The sequence below is a fragment of the Saccopteryx bilineata genome, chromosome 9 (genome assembly GCF_036850765.1).
Source record: "Saccopteryx bilineata isolate mSacBil1 chromosome 9, mSacBil1_pri_phased_curated, whole genome shotgun sequence".
NCBI classification, from domain to species: Eukaryota; Metazoa; Chordata; class Mammalia; order Chiroptera; family Emballonuridae; genus Saccopteryx; species Saccopteryx bilineata.
The window spans coordinates 10,237,123-10,261,817 of NC_089498.1; the positions used below are offsets into that span (position 1 = coordinate 10,237,123).

Sequence of the window (24,695 nt, forward strand, 5' to 3'; positions counted from 1 at the left end):
CCTCTGTGGGCACCGGACCGCTGGTCGCCAGCCCCGTGGTCACCAGCCCCGCTGCACCCTCCCAGGTGGGGCCCTGGAGCGGGGCCCTGGGTGGGTTCCGCAGCTCCTGCCGGGTCTGGCTTCCTCTGCAGGTGGTCACAGGACGGGGCGAGATGAGGAGCACTGCCCAGTTCCCCACACCTTTCACAACCCAACTGATGGCGCCATGGAGCAGGAAGGGTGACAAAGAGGCCACAGGAAGCTCTGACGCTGCAGGGGAGGGGGGCAGGAGGGCCCTGCAGAGCCGGGACAGCGGACACACAGCCACAAGGCTTCTGCCTACGTGGGAAAGGCTGCCCGAGGATGGTGACACCCCGGGCCCTGGGGGTCCTGCTTCTCCTACCCCTTCCGCTCCTGGCCTCAGGTGAGCAGCTGTTCCTCATCCCCTCCTGCCGAGCCCGGGAGACCCAGTGACAGGGACAAGGATAGGGTTGGGAGGGGTGTCCAAGGAGCTCACCCTGAAGGTCTGAGTACCTTCTCTAACCTTGTCCTTGAGTTCGACGTCATCACGATAAACTCTGGTCCACATGGGCTTCCAATCCCCTTTGCTTCCCCACAGTGCCCCGGAGATGGAGGGAGTGTGGAGAGGACCCCCGCTCCCCCGCCTGACTGTGTCTCCTGGCAGGCCTGGCCCTGGGGAACAGGTGGGCCCTAGACCAGCTTTTCTTCTTCACAGGCTTCTGAGCTCCTGGGGGAAGGGGCTGGGCTGCTCCGGGGCTGAGGCCCGGCAGACAGGCAGGAGGATGGGGCTTGCACTGCCCTCCCCGCCTGTACCATCCACCGGCTCCCCTCTCCCTGTCCCCACAATGGCCTCGTAGTTCTCAGTCACCCAAGCCCAGAACAGGCTCTTCTGCCTCCTTCACTCTCGGCCTTGTACACATGGGACCGTTCTCCAGGGCCTTGTCCTTGCTGTCTCCTCTCCCAGGAACGCCGTCCTCTCGCCCCTACCCAGCTGGCCAGCTCTCCGTCCCCTTCCTGCTGCTCTGGGACGCCTGCAGTGGCCCCTGAGGCAGAGGGGGCGCTCCCTGCCCACTGCTGTCGGCTGGCGCCTTGCTGGCTCCCCAGTGAGTGGCCCGCATGCCCGTCCCCCATGTGTCTGTTCACATGGGGTCGTGTGGCTTTGGGCACGTGGATTAAGCACTTTGAGCTTTAAAGAGCCCTCTCCTTTTCAAATGTCGGGAGATGCAGAGAAGTTCAAAGTTTAGTCTCTGCCCCCCCCCCCCAAGGAAAAGGTGAAAAATGACAGTGCTGTCCTTCTGGTGGCTTGGGGTGGTGGTGGTGGTGCAGAGCAGGCCATCAGGCAACACCTGATGAATCAATTAACTTAATAAACAATGATGGCTGTCCCATGGTCTCACTGGGCACCCTGAGGACTCTGGGCCCTTCACAAAAGCTGTGATTCACTGGCCAAGTTCACCCTGTGGTGACGTGTGGGCTCTGGTTCAGGGAAAGTACCAGCCACTGAATGGCGTGAGGGGCCATGGGAAGTTTATACCTGAAGGTGAGGCTCCACCCTTTGTGTGTATTTATGGCTTAGTGCCCATTCGTGAAGCACGATGGTGCCCTCTGCACAATGCCCGGCCCTGTGCGGGTACAGCACGTGTCTCTGCCCTCAGCGGGCTCACAGTCTAGCAGTGATGGGGTAGGGGCTTCAAAGGAATCCAGGGCGGGCCTAGGAGGGGCCCAGCAGGAGGCAGACACACTCTAAAACAGGGACACTCTACAAAGGTGTGGGCAGGGCCAGGGGAACCAAGAAGGGGTCACAGGGTAGGGAGGCTGTGGGTACGGAAGAGGAAAGCAGGTCACTGGGGGAGAGCCCTGCGGAGGGGCTGTGTGGGCCGGAGGAGCGGCCAGTGCCGCCCTGCCCTCCTGCCCTGGACCTCCATCCAGCCGCCCCCCATCTGAATCGAGACTGAGGCAGTCCTCAGAGTCCGGCCTCCGGGGCGGAGCGGAATAGTAGATGCGGAGAGACGACCTGCAGGGGCTGGCACCCTCCACACACAGGCCTGGTTCACGGCCTCCCTGTCTGGGCTAAATGCTTCCAGTGTCCTCCAGAAATAATCACAAAAATGGTATTTCATAATCTTCTCTGCACGATGTTCTTGTTGTCAACATCCTCACACACATGATTGAGATAATACTGAATGGCCGGCCAGGTGGGAGGCTCTTTAACACCCATCATAGCAGCTGTTCTTTAACCCTCAGCCACATAGTGGGCTCGTACAGAGTGCAGTGTCTCCCCTCGAGTTGATAATTTCCTCCCCTCCCCTCTTTTCCCCTCATTTTCCCTTCTCATCCCTCCTTATTTCTTGTCCTCTTTTATTTAAAAAGCAAATGTGGATTGTATTATATGCATGCTCATCTTCTATGTGCTTTTTCCCATTAAACAATGCACCATATCTTTAACATCTAACAGTAATTTAAAATCTTTCTTTCCTTCCTTCCTTCCTTCCTTCCTTCCTTCCTTCCTTCCTTCCTTCCTTCCTTCCTTCCTTCCTCTTAATAAGTGAGAGGTAGGGAGGCAGAGAGACAGACTCTCACATATACCCTGACCAGGATCCACCCGGCATACCCACCAGGGGGTGATGCTCTGCCCATCTGGGGCATTGCTCTGTTGCTCAGCAACTGAGCTATTTTAGCGCCTGAGGCAGAGGCCATGGTGCCATCCTCAGCGCCTGCGGCCAACTTGCTCAAATGAGCCATGGCTGCAGGAGAGGGAAAGGAGGGAGAATGAGGAGAGGTAGGGAAGCAGATGAGCATTTCTCCTGTGTGCCCCGACCTGGAATTAAACCGGGACTTCCACACGTCAGGCCGACGCTCTACTGCTGAGCCAACCAGCCAGGGACTTAAAGTGTCTTTATAACGATGTGTACCCTTGTCACACACAGAGCTCGTCATTATAAAATTCACTCTAAAATGTTATTTTTAACATTACATGTACTCTAACTTTGGTCTGTCAGTATCTTTACCATCTATTTTATTTTTCTCTTTAAAATTAATTAGTTTCTTTTATTGTAAAAGTCATCATGTACATGATTTAAGAAAAAAAAATCAACCCTGGAGAAGGGAATAAAAAACAAATGTCTCCTTGGCCACCTCAGCCCAGCACTGTACCCCCCCAGAGGAAGCCCCCCAATAGTTCCTGGTGTGCCGGGGGAGGTGAAAATGGACAGATTGTCAAGAACCCCCTCAAAGTGGGTGAAGGATTTGACAACGCTGTTCATGGGAAAAGACTTAATGATAAATGCTCAAACCCCTCCTAAGCAAAAAGGAAAGTTCAATGTCACCCCTCAGATTGGCAAAGATTTGAAAGTTTGGTAAAGTCTAGGATTCAGAGAAATTGAGTATTTCTCATAGTCACGCTTGCTCACTTTGGGAGTCAGTGAGAGCTATAACCCTTGTAGAAGGAAGTTTAATAATACCTAGCAGTTTTTAAAGACACATATGTTTTGACACAGAAATTCCTGTGGTAGAAATATTTTCTATGAATTCTTACCACCAGCTGACAAAGGTGTAAGCGGCATTGTTCAAAATGGAAAAACAACAACCTTAAATGGTCACCAGCAGAATTAGTGTTGCAACACCCCATGAAATAGCTCGCATATATGTATCAAAAATGACACATATACTTGCTGATCCCCTCCATGTAAATTTTGAGATGATTTACATATAAATATTTGCACAGAAAATTTCCGGAAAGTTGTGCAATAAACTGTTACAGTTGGTGAACTCTGGAGTGTAACTTGGGAGCAGTGGGGACTGTTACTTTTCATTTTATGTCCTTGGGTAAGGTTTAATTTTTTTTTAACACTGTGTATGTATTACATTTGTTGAGCAATAGATAAATATGTAGACACATCTATTCATCCAGCATAAATGCATAAAGATACAAACAGCCAGTTTTCCAAAGAAGTTCTCACCTCCCGGAGTAAACACAACTGGCTTATTGAACACCTGCACTGAGCTATGTTCTCTGTGCTGTGATCGCTAATCCTCCCCAGAACTCGCAAGGGAGGCCTCATTAGCCTCATTTGGCTGATAAGAAGATTGAGCAGCTAGAGACTTGAAATAACTTGTCTGGGGTCACACCGCCCCTAAGTGACCCACAGCTTCCTCTCCATCTCCTGTACCAGGTGAAAGGGAACTAAACTGAAAGTCATAAGAGCCGGGCTCTCGTCCTGGAGCCATCTTCACCTAGCTGATGACCTTACCCAGTCACCATGCTCAAGGAGTCTCAGTTTGCTGTCTTCCCTACTCACCTCAGGAGATAGCCCTGAGGGTTGTAACGGGAATGAGGGAAACGGAGACCAACTCATCCAAGGGTGATACCATGAGGCCAGAGTTACAAAGGCTTTGCAAAGTCTCATGTAGAAAAACTGCAAAAAAAGCCAGGCAGATTCCCTGGAGGAGGTGGTAAAGGGTGCTACCACTAATATAGTAACCCTTTTATTTACAGAGTCACATACCCAAGTCCTTCATACACACTTTCTCCAAAACATCCCCCTGACCTGGTAAAATGGGAGTAGTGTCTCCTTTCACTTTGGACCCAAGGCCCGGGGTAGGTAGGAGTCTGGCTCAAGTGCACACAGTTAGTGTGGATGGACAGAGCTGGGATTCCAGCCCACACAGTGAGATTCTGGGGTCCTTGCTGCCCCCCCCCAGCCCATTCACACTCTGCCTTCCTCCCTTAGTTGAGAAGGAGGAGCCAAGGAATGTCTGCCTGGGGCGCATCAATGAGAACCTTTACGGAGACTTCGAACTTGGGGGGACTGCTCAATGCTTTGCAAAGTGCAGCCAGTCGGGGGATGAAGCCTGTGATCTGAGAAACTTGCAGAGGTAATGGGGCCCCTGAGCTGGAGCAGGAATCTGGGGTTCCTGCAAGGATGGGGAGGAGGGAAGGGGAGCTATTAGCCCCCATGATCCCAGAAAATGCTGCTCCCATCTCTCCCTTCCACCTTGTTGTTTGACACCCACATTCTTTCTGGCCCACCCACTGAGACCCCTTTGATCCAGTGAATACAAAGATAAACCAATTGTCCCTGCCCATTGGGAGTTGTGGAGGGACAGGTACAAACCCAAACAATGATGACTCTAGAGCAGTGGTTCTCAAACTTTTTGAAGTCGGGGCGCATTTAAAATCCTACAAATAATTGTAGGCGCACGATATACAAGCTTCGGAGAAATATGTTATAATAATTAAGTCAAATAATAAAGAAAAAATATAAAGTCCAAGTGTGCTTTAATGGTATAAGAAATAAATACGACAAAATTAAATTTATTCTGACATTAAAAAACCTTTTTATGTTACATTTTTGAGTTATGCTTTTTAGAATTTGTAAAAAAATTTGAAAATGACAAAAAAGTTATCTTTTTATATATATAGATACATTCTTAGTAAGATTTAGTAAATTCAGCAGGTCTTGGTGTGAATGTGTTAAGTTTTTTCATTCTTGTGTTTATGAGAAACATGAGCCTGATGTGTCCTAGTGATTTCTTCAATGTTTGGGCATATATTTGAAAGGCAAACCCTCATTTCCTCATCAATACATTGAAGAATTCCTCTCTTTTTACTCTTAATTGTGTTGAGGGTAGAAAATCCTAATTCACATAAAAAGGATGTTGAAAATTGTAGTAAAATGTTCAAAGCTTTTTTAGATATTGTCACATATTCTTCTTTTATAGAAATCCAAAAGGCTTCAAGAGACAATTCCTTATGTTTAATCATCAATCCACAATCAGTGGATATAGCTGCCAGTTCTTCTTCTGTTAATGTTAAACCAAAATCACTTGAAACTTCCATGAATGGGTTTCTAATTCAATCGTATTGTTCAGTGTTAAGTGATGAAAAATGCTATAAATTAAATTCTGCCTTCAAGTCCTATTTTATTTTACACTTAACTTTTGCTCACTTTCAGAATCGAATTCTTCAATATCATGCTTCTTTTTGAAAAATCTATCCATTTTATTTGGGTGTATTTATCTAAAAACAATATAATGATGTGTTAATAATAAATATAATAATGATGTGTTAACAAAAAAGTGGTATTTCCATAATGAAATGGTATAATAGAATAACTATATTTATTTTTATATCTGGGCACATGCTGCGAACCAGCACAGCTAGTAATTCCAGGTCCTGAGTGGAAATGGTGTGGAATTAAAAAAATATGGGGTCAGAAGGGCCCTGTAATTGTTGCTGGCAAGAACAAAGCACCCAAAAACCACATCTTGCTTTATTTATAGGGCAAAGTGAGGCCATTAGCAAATCTTAACTTTACACCAAACAAGCAATAGAAGAAACTTGCCTCCAGTCTTTCCGGAGAACATGGGGGGTAGTGTAAACAATCCAGCACCACAGCTTAATAGCCTTTTACAACTTAATTAGGCAAGTGAGGTGGGGGGTTGGGCAGACTGTCAACTTACAGCCAATTCTCCATACCTCTGTCCCCCCAAAATCTAAACTCCAAAAACCCTGTTGGTTTTTTGGTCTCCAACAGGCACATATTTCTCTGGAATACCATGGGGCGCATCTGGAAATCTTCTAGGGTACACCAGTGAGCCCTGGCGCACACTTTGAGAACCACGCTCTAGAGTGTGGTCATACACAAATGGAGACAAGGTACCAGGTTAGCTCAAAAGAAACAAGTCTGCCAAGGCTTCACAGAGGAGAGATATTATTAAAGGATTTTTAAGATTGCATAGGAGGCCCTGGCCGGTTGGCTCAGTGGTAGAGCATCGACCTGGTGTGTGGAAGTCCCCGGTTTGATTCCCGGCCAGGGCACACAGGAGAAGCACCCATCTGCTTCTCCACCCCTCCCCCTCTCCTTCCTCTCTGCCTCTCTCTTCCCCTCCCGAAGCCAAGGCTCCGTTGGAGCAAAGATGGCCCAGGCACTGGAGATGGCTCCATGGCCTCTGCCTCAGGTGCTAGAGTGGCTCTGGTCACAACAGAGCGACGCCCCGGATTGGCAGAGCATCGCCCCCTGGTGGGCATGCGGGGTGGATCCCGGTCGGGCACATGCGGGAGTCTGTCTGACTGCCTCCCAGTTTCCAGCTTCAGAAAATTACAAAAAAAAAAAAAAATTGCATAGGAGTTTTCTAGTTGGATTTAAGCAATGTTAGGAGGTACAGGCAGCAGTACTTCAGGGAGTATTGGAGGACTGAAAATTTAAGTAGGGCACAAAGCATAAAGGGTTGTGTAAGCTACACCAATGTGGGAGGGGCGGAACAATGATATATTTTACACAGAAGCAGAGCATTAGGCAATTTGCATTTTTGAGAGATTGTTCAGGCTCCAGGGAAGGATACAAAGGTGGTGACGCAGGTGGAGCCATGACCAGGTAAGATGGAAGTGCAGTAGTCTGGGTAAGAGTGAGGGATAGACCACCAGCACCACCACCACCAACAATCGGCCCTGTGCCCTAGAAAGGAGGGATGGGTTAGAGCAGGGGTAGTCAACCTTTTCATACCTACCGCCCACTTTTGTATCCCTGTTAGTAGTAAAATTTTCTAACCGCCCACCGGTTCCACAGTAATGGTGATTTATAAAGTAGGAAAGTAACTTTACTTTATAAAATTTATAAAGCAGAGTTATAGCAAGTTAAAGAATATATATAATAATAATTACTTACCAAGTACTTTATGTCAGATTTTTGCTAAGTTTGGCAGAATAAATCTTTATAAAACAACTTACTATAGTTAAATCTATCTTTTTATTTATACTTTGGTTGCTCCGCTACCACCCACCATGAAAGCTGGAATGCCCACTAATGGGCAGTAGGGACCAGGTTGACTACCACTGGGTTAGAGAGATTGTATGATATAGAATCAATAAGACCAAGAAACCAAGAGCTATTGGGTTGAGGGAGAAGGAAGGGCTTAGAATAAAACATCTCTGCTTTGTCCCTCTCTTTCCCTCCCCTCCCTTCCAATCAAAGTTGCCCATAGCTCTTCTGGGATACTCATGACAGAATCGCAGTTGTCACTCAGCACATATTTGTTGAAAACATGAGTGGGAAGCCTGTGTTATTAGGCTGAGTGTCAGGACCACAATCTGATTGAACCACCTCATTTCTGTGGCCCGAATGTCCTCCCATCCCCACCTAAAGCTACTCCAGTGGCTTCTTAGCTTCAAGAAGCTGTTCCTTGTGCTACCTTATGGTAGGGGCAGCACTTTGGGAAAAGCATGGTTTCTGGGATCAGAAGATGTAGATTCTGTTTCCGGCTCTATCACTTAACAGAGTTACCTCCTTTATCATCGCAATCCTAGTGAGGTAGGTTCTGTTATCAACCCACTTTTCAGATAAGAAAAGCAAGGCTCCAAAAGGTTAAATAACTTGGCTACAGTTACCCAGCAGATAAATAGCAAAGTCAGCTATGAACCTCGGTCTGGAAGAAAGCAGTGGGGGAGGTGTGTACTGATACAGTGACTGGGGCCATACTGCCGGTGCTCATAAGTGGCCTTAAACTTTGGGCAGCTTGCCTTCCTCTTTCCTCATCTGTCAAATGGAGCTGAAATAACACCTAACTTGTAGAATTATCACAAGCATTGAATACCTGATTCAGACAGGCGAGCTGTTATCATGATCTTATTATCAGTGTGGTCATTTTACTACCATTCCAAAGCCTTCATTCTTAATCTCTTTCCCTTACCTTCCTCGTGGTATTGAGATTAAATGAGATAATACATTGTAAGTCTTATTAGCAAATAGCAGGATCTCAATAAATTTGAGTGTTCTTTATTGTAATAACTTATTCTGGTTATAAGAGTAGTTCATACTCATTACAAAATATTTAGAAAATAGCTTTAGAAGGGAAATAAAAAATTCCTCTTTTTACTCTCCACAGATAACTATTATTTTCATTTTGGTATTTTGTATTTTGTTTTAGTATTTCATGATTTATATAATATGTAAACCATAACTCATTTATCCATTTTTTCATTGAAGGATGTTTAGGTGGTCTTCAGTTTCTGGCTTATACAAATAGTGGTGCTATGAATATTCCTGTCCATGTCTTTTGGTGAACATGTTTTTCTGTAAGGTGTGCTTCTAGGAGTGGAATTGGTGTCACAGGGTAGACATGTGATTAGCTTTAGTAGAATCTGCCAAACAGTTTTCCAAAGTGCTTTGACCAAATTTCACACCCATGATCAGTATATAGTTCTAGTTGCTTCACATCCTTGTCAACACTTGGTCTTGTCTGCTTTTTTATTTTAGCCATTCTGGCAGGTGTGTGCTGTAGCATAAATAATTTTCATTCCATTTCCCTGCTAACCATTGAAGTGAAACACCTTTTTTATATTTATTGGACATTGTGATATCCTCTTTGTGAAATGCCTTTTTTAAGTGTTTTTATTGTTTTATGGGGTTGTTTGAACTCTTTTAGTGAGTTTTACAGATTCTTTATATATACTGGATATATGTCTTAGCAAATATATTCTCCCTAGCTGTGGGGGGGGCGGCATTTCATTAAAGAGCTAAGTGGAAGCTCCTGGACTGTCTTCTCCTAAGATAGTAAACCAAAAACAAGACTACACCCCTGCAGAGATTAATGCCATCATGAAAGATCTGAAAGACGCAGGGGTGGTAATACCTATCCCAACTCCATTTAACTCAGCAGAAGTCAGGTGGGTCTTGGAGAATGACTGTGGACCATCATTAACTTGATCACATAGTGAGTCCAATTACAGCTGCTGTCTCAGACAAACATGTTTACTTGAATCAATCAACACAGCCCCTGGTCATTGGTATGCAGCTATTACATGTCTGATACTCTTTTCTCCACACCAGTTTTCAGGAACTACCACATGCAGTTTGTTTTGACTTGGCAGAGCCAATGGTATTCTTTCACAGTGTTTCCTCGGATCTGTGCCAATTCTCCTCATCGCTGTCATAACATAGTCCACAGGGACCGGATTAACCCTGACACTCCACAAGGCGTCACTAGCCCACCATATTGGCAGCATCGTGCCGATTAGGTTTGATGAGCAGGAAAGTGGCACATACTTAAGATGTCCTAGGAAGACCTATGTGAACTAGAGGGTGGAAGATAAACCCCACAAGAGTTCAGGGCCCATCGCCTAATTGCATATTCTGGGCATTCAGATGTAATGTCAAGATATCTCCTCCAAAGTAAAAGACAAATTGTTGAATATCACACCATTTGCCATGAAAACAAAATAAAACCAAAAAGCAAAAAACAAAACAGGCACAATGTTTAAAGATATGTATTAGGAAAACATGAACTAAAAGAAATCTGGATGTCTATAATTAATATCAGACAAGGATATTAATTAATATCAGACAAGGATGCTTAAATGGGTGTCAATGGTGTTTTAGACTTTAAAAATGTGTGATATATTGCCTGACCAGGCGGTGGCACAGTGGATAGAGCGTCGGACTGGGATGCAGAGGACCCAGGTTCGAGACCCCGAGGTCGCCAACTTGAGCGCGGGCTCATCTGGTTTGAGCAAAAGCCTACCAGCTTGAACCCAAAGTCGCTGGGTCCAGCAAGGGGTTACTCGGTCTGCAAAAGGCCTGCGGTCAAGGCACATATGAGAAAGCAATCAATGAACAACTAAGGTGTTGCAATGCATAATGAAAAACTAATGATTGATGCTTCTCATCTCTCTCTGTCCCTGTCTATCACTCTCTGTCTCTATAATAAATAAATAAATTAAATTTAAAAAAAAATTTTAAAAATGTGTGATATTTCACAACTACAACATTTTTTTAAATGCTCTGAGAGTCAGATAAGAAAATCTGTCCTTGAGAAAGTAAATTGGGCTGTTTTATGAAGCCAAGAAATTTTTTAAGTGCATAAGGTAAAAAATATATTATATATTTAGATAATATATTACATATATTATATAATACATTACATATATTATATATTGTATATATTATGTATATATATAAAATAGGATTTACAATTTTATTTGGTAACAACAATCACAGTACTTGCCTGCTTAGATATTTAAAAGGTAAATAAAAGCTATACTCAATTGGTGTAACTCAATCAGTGGGTTTGGGCAACGCCACCCCACTGTTTCTGGCTTGATGCTTTTCTAATTGCCTGCTCCACCCAAGTATATTTGCACATATTTGCATGGTTTGCTCTTTATATTGTGCAATATTTTTCCTGTGGTTTCCTTGGTTTTTTTTTTTTAACCTTGGTAATGGTGAGTGTTCAAAAATGATGTCAAAATAAAAGCCTCCTTTTGTCTCCCTGGAAAGCCCTCCATAGCTACCCTTTTCCAACAGCCTTGACCTGACTGAATCTGCTTTTTGCTCCCACTGCTCTCTGAGCCCTAACCTGGGCAGCGCATGTTAGGACCCCAGGTTTAGGAAAAGAAACCCTGGCGCGCACGGAGGTTTCAGTACCACGGAGAGCGCTATGGGTTTCCCTCACCCTAATATTTTAGCTGAGGCAAGAGGGAGCTGCGGTAAAATAAATGCCAATTAATTTCTATGTTCTGTGTGGTTTCGACAACAGCTCGGTTCCCATAAGTCAGTTTCCACACAGTTCGGTCTCCAAAGACTGAATTCCCAGTATGCAGTTAGCACTCAATAAATGTGATGATGTGCTCGCACGCCACACAATTATGATCCCACAGTTTAAAATACTCAGAGGAATTTCTCCAGAGAAGATATACAAAGAGCAACAGGCCTATCGAAAGATGCACAGCATCATTTCACATTAGGGAAATACACATTAAAACCACTCTGAGATACCACTTTACACCCACTAAGATGGCTGTGATTAAAAACAAAATGAAAAATGAATATTGGCAAGTATATGAAGAAATTGAAGTATATGTTGTTGGCAGGGATATATCATGGCACAGCCGCTGTGGAAAACAGCTGGACGATTCCTCAAGAAGTTAAACACAGAATTCCTGTATGACCCAGCAATTTCATTCCTAGGTATATCCCCCAAAGAATTGAAAACAAGTCTTCAAGGCCCTGGCTGGGTAGCTGAGTTGGTTAGTCCCGATATGCCAAGGTTGTGGGTTTGATCCTTGGTCAGGGCACATACAAGAATCAACCAGTGAATGCATAAGTAAGTAGAACAACAAATTGATGTTCCAGTTTCTCTCTAAAAATCAATAAAATAAATGAAAAAAAAATTTAAAAGTCTAGCAAAAGTTTGTATGTGAAGTTCATAGCAACCCTGTTCACAATGGCCCAAACATTGGGAAATAACCCAAATGTCCATCAATAGATGAATGGATAAATACAATGTGATGTATCCATACAATGGAATGTTATTCATCCATAAAAACGAATGAAATACTTATACATGTTACAACATAGATGAACCTTGAAAACATGCTAAGTAAATGAAGCCAGGCACAAAGGACCAGGTGTCATATAATTCTATGTATGGGAAGTATCCGGAAGAAGCAAATTTATGGAGGACAGAAGGCAGATTAGCAGCTGCCAAGGTCTAGGGGAAGAGAGACGGGAGTGACTGCCTAATGGGGACAGGGTTTCCTTCTGGGATGATGAATTGTACACTTGAAAGTGGTTAAAATGAATAAAATTTATGTTATATGGATTGTATCAGAAAAAGACAAGAACATGAAATATTAAAGGGGACAGCTGGAATCCCTCGGGACAAGCTTGGATTGTCCCCACGCCCCCCTTCTTTTCCTAGGTGATCCCAGGGCCTTTCCTCTGATATTCTGGGTCACCCCTCCTGCCCCGAGAGCCTGATGACTGTTGCCCAGGGTCTCTCTTCTATCATCCAGGCTGGGGACCAGGAGAGCGGGTAACTCAGCTTGCTTGCAAGGCCCTACATTGCCCCTGACCCCTGACCCCTTGCAGATACTGGCTGGACTATGAGACCCATCTCGTGGAGGAGAGTCTGACAGACACAGTGAACTTACCTTTCCTGAAGACTTCAGTCATGAACTTCAGCACCAACGTCTCGGAAGACCTGCACTTCTCTCTGAATCCCTCTGAGGTGAAGAGTGCCCCCATCCTTGTTGGCTGGCCTGTTTTCCTCAGGCATATGTTGCAGAATTCTGAGAGTCAGGGTCTGTGTTTGGTGTTCATTAAAACCTCTCTCCCCTCTGCCCCTTTCAGTAAGGCTCTGCCAACTTGCTGGTGGGTGCCAGTAAGTTAGTTGGATGAGTAGGTGCTGATTACGGATTGCCCAGATTTCTAAGATGAGACATTTGGAAGATCACTGGATTGAGCATGAAGGAACAAGTTCTAGTCCTTGATGCCCCACCACCTCACAAGAGCTAGAATCCCTTCTGCTCTCGGGGGGCCCGGGAGCCCTATCTGTAATATGAGCTCTCCGGCTCCTCCAAAGTCTGAAGTTCCCATGAGCTCTCCTACCCAGGGGCACATCTGAGACCAGGAAAGCCACACTTAGTGGTCCTGCAAAGGGCTGACTGGGTGGTCTCTGAATTTACATTAATCTAGACGCAAATTCCAGCTCTGCCCCTTACCAGCTCTTGCAATCTTGGGAAAATTACTTAACTTTCCTTAGCGTCAGTTTCCCCACCTGGAACGTGATGGTAGTGTTGCCCAGTTTCAAGGTTATCGGGGGAGCAGATGAGATAATTCCCAGGGATGCTTGGCATGGCGAGGACACGGGCTCTGTAAGGAACGAAGCCGAGGGCAGAGAGTCAGGCAACAGGCAGGAGGAACTTCCGAGTCTGTCTGCAGAAGGAGATGGGCCTTTTGCCCCCTTTATTCGGGCACCCAGTGAGCTGAGCCCTCTGCGTGGGGCGTGCAGTGGCTCCAGAAATCACCCACGTGTCCTGTTGACAAGGGTCTGGCCTGGGAAGGAGAAAGCTGGAGCCTTGAGCTCCAGCCCTTCATTCCCCGGCTCCTCTGCCCGTGGGATGCTTTGAGGCAGGACCAGGTGAGACCAGGCTGCAGCCCAGGGAACAGCGAGGCCAGATAATGAACAAGACACGCTGTGCAGTTACCCAGGGACGTTATTTTATTATTGGAGCATTCTTAGCTTTTACAGAATCTGTTTTCTGGGAGCAAGGGTGGAAATCACACTCACTGTGAATTCTTGTCCTCCCTCTCTGCCCTCATTATCTCCCTTTCTGATGGCCTTAGTCTTTCCACTTGTTCCTGAGTCAGAAGCCAGACAGTATGGCTGTAGCGACCTGGGAGCCACAGGGTTGTCAGGGCCCCGGCCACAGCGCACCACAGCTGAGCCTCCCTCACACACCTGCCACATGAGCTTGTCCAGAGGTCATCCCTTCACGGCTCACATCCAGCCTTGCAGGTGGCCCTGTGGGCCATTCTCCATATTGGGAAAACTGAGGCTCTGTGAGTGTCGTGATTGTCCAGGGGCTCACAGCCTGGACAGAGCAGAGCTTGGGCTGTGCCCCCAGATGTCCTGTCTCTCAGAGTTAAGGTCCTCAGGTGCTGCCTCCCCCCACCAAGTGTGCCTCAGTTTCCCTTCCCCACAGGAGAGTGGCAGGACCTGTGGTGGGGGAAGGCATCCCTGGGTAAAGAAGGAGCCCCTGGGTCTGTGGTTACAGATTCCGGTGCAGGTGACGGAGGACACGCATGAGTTCCCTGACCGAGTCCGGCTGCCCCGGAGCCTGTTTGCGTCCCTGCAGGACAGCAGGTCAGCAGTCCGCTTGGCCATAACTGTCCTGGACATCGGGCCGGGGAGTGTCTTCAAGGTGAGGAGGAGCTGGAGGGAGGCTCCGGGCGGCTCTGAGGTCCCCCAGGCAATGTTTGCCCACGTGGAGTCTTCCCCGAGGAACCCGTGGGGATGGTGGTGGGATAAACCTCTGGAGAACATTTCTTAAGCAGCCCACGGTCATCCCGGACCACAGTCTCTAGAGTCTGTGGAGTTCAAACTCACACTGGTCACCCACACTCAGGTGTTTGGACTGCAGGCACCGATGCCCTTGGACTTGTATGTGTATCCCAAGTGTAGCCGTGACCCTCGTGGGTCCCTGTGCATGTACACACATGCACACCCTTTACTATTCCTGGTGCATGTATAATCCACATGAGCAAGTGTACCCATGCTCTTGCAAGTGTGTCCTGTGTGTCCCCAGAGGCTTGTCCCTGCTCCCATGCGGGCAGGTGTATGCCTGAGAGCTGGTGTGGTCAAGTGTTTACGAGGTCAGGTGCTCACCCCCGTAGACACCTGCTGCCCTCCATTTCCGGGCTGGTGGTCCTCTGGCCCTGCGAGGCAGAGGAGCTGCGGAGGCCAGTGATGGACAGCTGTCAGGTGCATGGCTTTGTGACCGGTTTGCCTGGAGTGCAGGGCCCACCCTAGTCCCGCCCAAACAGGAGACTACAGCAGGGAGGATGTCACCCATGGCCCCTTGGTCCCCTGGTCCCCTGGCCTGAGACTCTGCCCTCCAGGCAGGGACCGCAGGTCCCGGAGGCTCCCAGGAACCCCTGCCACGGTTGAGCTGGGACAGCCCCTCTGCAGCCTGGCCTCCCCCATCTCCCCCCACAGGGCTCCCAGCTCAGCCTGGAGAATGACGGCAGGGTGCTGAACAACCGCCTGGTGGGCGTGAGCTTGGGCCGCACGCGCGTCACCGGGCTGGCGGAGCCTCTGGAGATCACCTTCTCCCACCAGCGCCAGCCTCCTGTGAGTCCCCCACTATGCCTGGCAGGTTCAGGGGCAGATGGGTGGGTGGGCACCCCTGGGCAGCGAACAGATGTGCACAGGACTCTGCATCGCACGCCCTCCACATCCACCCGGGACAAGCCATTAGGCCTGCACACACAGTTGTGCCAGGGACACGTGCCCTGTGCACATATGCTCACATGCTACCCGGGACCCCCCACTCCTGTGCTCCCAGAGGCACTCACAAGGCCTGGCACAGCCACACGCATGCACACGGCCCACAGACATGCCACCCGCCCACTCACTGCCTGTCACCACACCCACACTCCTCACCCGTCGATCCAGCAGCCATCAAATGGTGCAGTTCATGTTCCTCCATGACCATGGGGTGAGTGCTTTCTACCTAATGCACACACGCCTGCTACAACAAGGGAGCATGCTGCCCTCGCTCCTCCCTCCCGCTTCCTCTTCCTTTTCTTCCCTCTCCCCACCTCCCCCGCCTCTCCCCTGACTCCCATTGTCTGGTTTCAGAACATGACCCTCACCTGTGTATTCTGGGATGTGACTAAAGGTAGGGCCCGGAGGACCTTCTCTGTAAAGGCGGGTGGGGGGAGGGTATGGGCTCCCCGAGGGGTGCAGGGCCCCTCCTCTCCCTTCCCTCCTCGTTATTCCCCTCCTCTCCCCTCTGGCCCCCTCTCTACCTTTATTCCTCCCTGTCCTCCCACATGGTCCCCTCCCCTCCCCTCCAGGATCAACAGGAGACTGGTCTTCGGAGGGCTGCACCACAGAGCTCAGAGCCAAGGGGACTGTCTGCCGCTGCGACCACCTGACCTTCTTTGCCCTGCTGCTGGTAACAGTCCACCCCCTGGTCCCGGCAGCTCTGGAGTGCCCAGACTCCCGTCCTGGGGAGGGAGCTTCCTGGCAGGGGCCCGAGCCTTTGGGGGTAGGTGGGCCTGGCCTCCGACTGATAGGGTCCTGGTTGGGGGTGTTGCCCACAGAGGCCGATCTTGGACAAGGTCACCGCGCAGGCCCTCACGACAATTTCCCAGGCTGGCTGCGGATCCTCCATGATTTTCCTGGTCTTCACCATTGTCTTCTACACTGTCCTGAGGTGGGTGACCTATCCCTGCTCCCTGCTGTCCTCAAAGGCTGCAGTGGTGCAGGGTTGAAGGCACCCTGGTTGTGCAAACTTATACCGATACTCTCTCCACACCTTTGTTTCCTCACCTATGCAATGGGGTTAGAAATTGAAGTATATTGGGGCCATTTCAGTTACAAGTGGCAGAAACTCAACGCAAATCGGCTTAAACAAAATAAGAAATGTGTGGGTCACATAACTGAAAAACTTCAGGTACAGTTCGATCCAGGACCACGTCCCCGGGACTTGGTCTCCCTGCCTCTCACAGCCTTGCTCTCTCCGTCGTCAGTCATGTCAGGCAGCGTCTCCACGCTCAGGGGCCTTGGGCAGCCCCATGCCTGCCCCACAGCCTCTTCGCTGCCCAGACAGTTAATGTTCTAAGCTGAGTTCCAGAATTGAAGTCTTTAATTTTTTTATTTTGAAATAATTGTAGACTAAGAGGAAGTGGTGAAAATAGTACAGAACCCCATGCTTTCTTCATCCAGCCTTCCCCCAAACGACATTTCCTATAACTCTAGTACAATATGAAAACTAGGAAATTGACATTGGTACAGGGACACTAACTAGAACACAGACCTCATTGAGTTTTCACTGTTTTTCATGTGTGTGTGTGTGTGTATGTGTATGTGTATGTGTGTCCAAGACAGTTCTATCCCATGTATATCAAAGTCGAGTATTACTGATCTAACCTGGACCACGTGCCCATGACTGCACAGGTCACTGTGGTCAAAGGAACAGACTATACTGATTGGCCAGGCCAGGTCATGTGCCTGCTGATGGGTTTGAGCTAACGAAGGGCCAGCCTCACCCAAACTTCATGGCTGAGAGTGGAGAAGGTGCTCCTCAGAGCACCCCGGGGCTGTTTCTGGGAGGAGGAGGAGTGAGCACAGCACAGGACAGGTAGGGACAGCAGAGACTCTGCAGCCTGTGCCCAGGCTCTCCTGGGCCCGGGCCGTGGCTGAGGGACCCACAGGAACTGCCAGCTTGTCCCATCCCCTGCCTCCTCACCCATACCTGTCCTGGAGCAGCCCTGGGGTCTCCTGACTCCCAGTCCAGGGCCCTCCTACTGACCCCACCCACTCCATCTCAGACCCAACCATGGGTGTAAGTGGTGCCACCCCTCCGACCCTCCCCCAAGACCTGGCCTAGGACACCAGCCCACCCCCAACAAGCTGAGCGTGACTTGGCGACTGGCTGCATTGCTGGGCCCTGTGATCTAGCTTGGCGTGCCAGGCAGAATTGCCCCCAGCTCCCAGGGCCGGTGCCTGGCATCTCAGGTGAGGTAGACATCACCCTTCATGCCACTTCCAAGCAGCCCTGGGCACACTGGGGGAAAGCACTGGCCTGGAGCCTGGAGCCCGTGCTCTGCTCTGTGAGCCCCGCTCTGCCTGCCGCCTCCTGTGCCTCACGCGTCCGTGCCGTCTGTCCACTTGCCCAACCGGGCCATCCAGGCCCCTCTTGCCTCCTGTGCTGGGCCCCAGGTCACAGCGTGGGGAGACAGTGACAAGGGGAAGGTAAACAGCCGGGGTAAGGGGAGTCAGATCTAGCCTCTCCAGAGAGAAACACCCAGGAGAGTGTCAAAGACAGCGCAGGGAAAGGCATTGAGAGCAGAAGGAACAGTATGGGCAAAGCCTGGGAGGTATGGAAGAGCCGAATGCACCCAGGGAATTGCAAGCTAGGCAGTTTGTATAGCATCGAGTTGGAGTTGAGCGATGAGGCCAGCAGGATCCGGGGGCCACGGGAGGGCTCCTGGACCTGAGCCCGAGGGCATTCACAGTCTGGCTGCGGCAGGGGTGGAGCAGAGGGGGTGGGGTGGAGAGGCCCCTGGGTGCTGTGGCCGCTGGAAGCCTCTCACTGGCCCTTCTCCCCGCAGGTTCTCCCGAAAAAGGTTCAACTCAGAAGATGCTCCCAAGATCCACGTGGCCCTGAGCATTAGCTTGCTTCTCCTGAATCTAACCTTCTTTATCAATGTGGGGCGTGGCCCAAATGGGTTCTCTATTGCCTGCTGGGCCCAGGGGGCCATCTTCCACTACTTCCTGCTCTGTGTCTTCACCTGGATGGTCCTGGAAGCCTTCCACCTCTACCTGCTCGTCATCAGGGTCTTTAACACCTACTTCGGGCACTACTTCCTGAAGCTGAGCCTCGTGGGCTGGGGTAGGGGCCGCCGGGATGCGCAGAAGGGATGGCCGGCCCTGAAAGGTCAGGGAGGGGAACCGCCTAGGGGGGGAGAGGCGGCTCCCTGTCTCAGGCAGGCTCCGGGTTTGAGGGATGGGCCGCTGGGGGCGGGGGGTCGTGGAGGAGGACATGCCACAGGAGTGCCAGCAATGCCACGTCTCCTTCTCCCACGCAGGCCTGCCAGCCGTCATGGTCATCGGCACTGGGAGTGCCAACAGCTATGGCCTGTACACCATCCGGGACAAAGAGAACAGGACTACCCTGGAGCTGTGAGTGGCGCCTGGGGGAGCAGGAGTGACGCCAGGTCCCTGGCTGCACGTATCGAGGCCAGAGGGAGGTGGGGCGGGGAGAGAGCCCCGGGAGGGAGACCGGGTAAGTCAAGGCAAAGGATCTTCAGACCCAGCTAGTTCATGACCTGCAGGGGCAAACCGGGGCCTAGAGAGAGGAGATGCAATGAGTGAGGGGTCCAGCGAAGGAGGAGAGAGAACCGGACCAGGAGGCAGAATGTCGTGCTCTAGCCTGGCTTACCACCAGCCCGGGTGGCACTTAGGGACAAGTTTTTTTTTTTTTTTCGCACTTTTCTGAAGCTGGAAACGGGGAGAGACAGTCAGACAGACTCCCGCATGCGCCCGACCGGGATCCACCCGGCACGCCCACCAGGGGCGACGCTCTGCCCACCAGGGGGCGATGCTCTGCCCATCCTGGGCATCGCCATGTTGCGACCAGAGCCACTCTAGCGCCTGAGGCAGAGGCCACAAAGCCATCCCCAGCGCCCGGGCCATCTTTGCTCCAACGGAACCTTGGCTGCAGGAGGGGAAGAGAGAGACAGAGAGGAAAGCGCGGCGGAGGGGTGGAGAAGCAAATGGGCGCTTCTCCTATGTGCCCTGGCCGGGAATCGAACCCGGGTCCTCTGCACGCTAGGCTGAAGCTCTACCGCTGAGCCAACTGGCCAGGGCGGGACAAGTATTTTTAAATGCTCCCCACGCCCACCCCCACCTTGCCGTGCCAGACGCTGAGCTGAATTCCAGCCCCCTCAGCCTGCCCGACCATTCCCATCAGCCCTGGTCCGATTAAGGCTCTGCCTCTGAGTTGCTGTGTGACTTTCGGCAAGCCCGCCTTCTCCCTGGGCCTCAGTCTTCTCATCTGTACCATGTCTGTGCACGGGGGTGGCTGATAGACATGCTCGTTTGGGCTTTTCACCCCTGCAGTGCAGGGAGTCGTGGGGCAGAGCTGATGCCCTCCCGCGGTGCCTGTCCTCGGTCCTGTCCGCATGGCCTCAAACGCAGGGGCCACAGGGTTCCTGTTAATAGTAACACCAGTGCAGGTGGTGGCCCAGGTGGGGACGGCAGTAGACTGGCAGTCACACAGCCACCTACTGGGCAGCTGCCAGATGTGTGGTTTTACAACAGACACAGAAATCTGGGTGTTTATGCCAAACGTCCTACTTTTTAAAGGGTGGTCATTAAATTTTTTTACAACACACTGTGGGGCAAACGAAACTTGTCTTTGGGGCCAAATTGACCCTTTTGTACCCACTGGTCTAAAGAGACAGCAGAAGAGAGCCCCTGCCCCAGGAGAGCAGCAATTGATGGGAAGGGATAAGAAAAAGCATCTTTTTGGTCACTTGAAGGTTAGTCAGGGGAGACTTCCCAGGGCTTGCTGGTCAGGGGGTACCCGGCCCAGTCCCAACAGCCACTCATGTGCACCAGGTGCTGGTTCCATGAGAAAACTGGTGTCTCTGCCCTCTACGTCACCGTCCATGGCTACTTCCTCATCACCTTCCTCTTCAGTACGGTGGTCCTGGGCCTGGTGGCCTGGAAGATCTTCAGTCTGTCAACCGCCAAGGCAGGCAATGAGCAGCGGCAGACCTGGAAGGGGGTCCTCACCGTGCTGGGCCTCTCCAGCCTGGTGGGCGTGACCTGGGGGCTGGCCATCCTCACGCCCCTGGGCCTGTCCACTGTCTATATCTTCACCCTGTTCAACTCCTTCCAAGGTGAGGCTCCTGGGCCTCGTCTGCACCAGGGGGCGCTGGGAGGTGGGGAGGGAATGGTTGGCAAGAGGCAGGGTTCCCCTCGGGCCAACTCACATCAAGGCTGCTGGTCTTACTCATCCAGGGATCTCCCGGGAACCTTGGGGCAGAAAGGCTGGTTGGCCTCATGGGAGCTGACGTCAGGCCAAGGCAAAGCCACCCAAACCAAAGCAGACACTTCCTCCATCTTTTTCCCGGGAGCCACTTGTAGCCTCTCCCCTTCTTCTCTCTGCGGAAACTCCCTCATTCTTCTCTCTCCATCGGCCCCTTCCTACCCACGACCCCCAAATGGCTGCTCAATAGGGTCACTTCAACCCTATATGATCTAAGTCTAGTGAAAATGTCGGATTCAGTCTCTTCTGCATTCTTAAGAGAACCAAGGATCTGATTGGGCCATCTTAGCCGGGTGTTCCATCTCTGGCCCAATTCGCTGTGAGCAGGAGGGCAAGGTGATGTGATGTGATGGCCACATGACAGGGACAGAGTCTATGAAGAGCTGTGGAAGCAGGAAGGAAGTGACTAGTGGAGAAACTGATTGATACATCTGCTCCCTGCCCCCACGGGGTCCTTCCTCTGATGTCCCAGCGAAGCAGCAGGTGCCCAGGGTGTGGGTCCAGGTTTCCCTGCATGCACCTGTCCTCTTTGGTCCTCACAGCCCCGTTTCATGCACACGGCTTAAAGCCTCTCAGCCCGCCTGTGAGGAGAACACCCCCTACCCAAGCTTTGGCTCAGTCTCATCCCGTCCAGGGGAGCCCTTGGGAACCCACCTGTCCTGGATCCAGCGGGTGCAAGTCCACGAACGCAGGGCTGGCCCCCAGTGCCTCATGAAACTGCGTGGCATCATGGCTGGGAACATTGAGGACAGGCAGGCCTGGATGCAAACCCCGCTCCACTCACGACCCCAGCAAGTCACTCAGCTCCTCGGAGCCTGGCATCTGCAGTTGGGATATTCCCACACTTACCTCACCAGATTCCACGATGAGTAACTGAGATCATGTGTTTAGGGAACATAGGAGGCCTCCAGTATGTCTGTGACAATGGTATCTCCCCTTATCCTCAGGGGGTGCCTTCCAAGACCCCCCTGGGGATGCTTGAAACCGTGGACAGTACAAGCCCTATATAGACTATGTCTTTTCCTATACGTGCCTATCGATAATAAAGTTTGATGTATAAATTGGGCATGATGAGAAAGTAGCAACAATAACTAAATAATAAAAACAATCATGCCTGACCAGGCAGTAGCGCAGTGGATAGAGTGTCGGATTGGGATGCAGAGGACCCAGATTCGAGACCCCGAGGTCGCCAGCTTGAGTGCGAGCTCATCTGGTTTGAGCAAAAGCTCACCAGCTTGGACTCAAGGTCGCTGGCTCGAGCAAGGGGTTATTCGGTCTGCTGAAGGCCCACGGTCAAGGCACATATGAGAAAGCAATCAATGAACAACTAAGGTCTCGCAATGAAAAATTGATGATTGATGCTTCTCATCTCTCTCCGTTCCTGTCTGTCTGTCCCTGTCTATCTATCCCTCTCTCTGACTCTCTCTGTCCCTGTAAAAAATAAAATAAAATAAAAAACAATCATGATAATGTCCAGTAATAAAAGTTATGTGAATATGCTCTCTCTCTCTCTCTCTCTCTTTCAAAATATCTGTTGTACTGCGCTCACCCTTCTTGGGCTGCTGTGAGGTGGCCGAGTGTCTGTGGGATGAGACGAGGTGAGGGGCGGTGAAGGACGTAGGCACCGTGATGTGGTGCTAGGCTGCTATCAACCTTTTGACAGCGGGTCAGCAGGACTATAATCCTGGATCATGCAGCCGTGGTGATTGCGGGGAAACAGAAACCGCAGAGTGAAATACGGGGGCTGCTGTACGTTCCTGAACTTTTACTGCGAGGCTATATATCCCTCCGCTGGGCGGCTGGGCCGCCCGCTCGCAGGCGGGCCCAGGCTCACCCGGCCCTCTCCTCTCCGCAGGTGTCTTCATGTTCTGCTGGTTCCTCGTGCTCTACTTCCCCAGCCAGGGCACCGAGTCTTCTTCAGGCACCGCCCGCATGGAGCAGACCCACACCGTGTCACACGATTAGGGGGCCGTCCCTGCGCTCTAGACTCAGCTCTGACCCACGGTGTGACCTTGGACAGCTCCCGGCTTCCCTCCAGACCTCAGTTTCCATGTTTGTACAATGCGGCTGGGGAGGGGGGGAATGGGGACCAAGTTGGACCACGTGACCTTGAAGGTCTCATCCAGATTCATTTATGTCCTGGGAGTCTAAGGTTCCTACAATCCTCAGTCCTGAGACCCCTACCAGCACAGTGACACCCTCACCCCGGCCGTTGTGCCCACCCCCTGCCTTTATAGCCTACCTCTGCCCTCACCCACCTTCTGGTCTCTAGGGCCTGAGCCTGAACAGGGGAGTCTGTTGTTGGCACACCCCTCAAAGGAGCCCCAACCTCTCCCTTCCTGCCCCTTGGCCCGGCCTCTCCACCCTCTGGCCGCCTATAGTGAGGGCGTCAGCAGGTGCGCTCCCCTCAGGCACCGGGATAGTTGTGAACTGGGTGTTTGTTTTGGGGGATTGGTCCTCCCAGCCCCCCTGCCCCTAGTCCCAGCAAGTCCCACTAGTTAGGGAACTGCCAGTCCTCCAGGTGTCCGGGAGTCTGAATTTCAGAGAATGCCACTCAGTGGGTGTGCTGTCACGGTGGCTGGAGATGCAGGGCCCCGCACACTGGAGCCCCACGGGGCCAGGCGGAGAGGGGGCTGGGCTGAGCAGAGGAAGGGAGGAGTTTGGCCCCTGGGATCGGAGCTCCTGCAGAGCAGATACTTGGAGGCCATCACTGACCCGTTTAGCCCAGCCCTGCTGCATCGAGGGCCCTGAATAAATATTTGCTGGCCTAGTAGGTGGATGTGCAAGTTTGGCACCAGCCTGACAGGGCCCTGAGCCAGGGGAGCATCTGAGGCCAGACCCCACTTCCAGAGGCCGGACCTTGTGTGGGCGACCATGTACTGGTTTCCATGGTAGGAAACAAAAAGAGAGAGAATAGAGACCCAGGAAGAGATATAGAGATAGAGAGAGAATTAAGAGACAAGCTGACACAGAGGAAGAAAATAGAGAGAGAGAGAGAGAGGGACAGATGCAGAAAGACAGCCCCCCACCCCCACCCCAGCCTGCCCGACCAGGAGGGCAGAGCATTGGGCTTGGTCCCCTCCCCAAACTCACTTCCACATTCATATTCCCATGCTAGGGAATCTTGCCCCCCACCCAGCCCCCAGCCTCTCCGGTGGGCTTTGGAGATGGCCAAGCACCTTCTGCAGATGAGAAGTTATTATTAGGCCCTCCCACAGCCTCAGAGCTGCCAGCCTGCCGCCACCCAGGTGCCAAGTCCTGACGTGGGCGGGACCAGCAGGCAGACTGAAAGACAGGGAGGCCGGGGTCCCTGTTTTAAGCGAGTCACTGCGTTCCTGGAAGAGAAATCCTAGGGCGTGGACATTACATTAGTTGCCTCACATTATTCATTTTTGTGCACACACTTTGTGGGGTTGGAGGCTTATCTTCACAGCCTTGTGTTTGTTACAGCGAAGAGCTCAGCCTCCTTACCCCAGTGTCCCAGAGTTACCGGCCGATGCTCTGGGAGCACAGACACAGTGTCTGAGAGGCCTGGGTTCAAATCCTGGCTCTACTACATAGGGACTGTGTGACCCGGGCCAAGTCACCGCCTCTCTCTGAGCCTCAGTTTCCCAGTCTGTGAAATTGAGAT

General features: G+C 50.9%; 1 protein-coding gene across 1 annotated transcript; it reads left to right on the forward strand.

Moving 5' to 3' along the window:
* The first annotated feature begins 276 nt into the window (after positions 1–276).
* ADGRG3 (adhesion G protein-coupled receptor G3) lies at positions 277–24,278 on the forward strand. Its single transcript, XM_066242744.1, has 12 exons — positions 277–403; positions 4,731–4,875; positions 12,867–13,005; positions 14,555–14,701; positions 15,496–15,630; positions 16,141–16,180; positions 16,359–16,459; positions 16,608–16,720; positions 18,621–18,901; positions 19,098–19,191; positions 20,632–20,915; positions 22,920–24,278. The coding sequence occupies exons 1-12, from the start codon at positions 343–345 to the stop codon at positions 23,027–23,029; spliced, it is 1,650 nt and encodes a 549-aa protein (XP_066098841.1). The 5' UTR covers positions 277–342; the 3' UTR covers positions 23,030–24,278.
* The last annotated feature ends 417 nt before the right edge of the window (positions 24,279–24,695 follow it).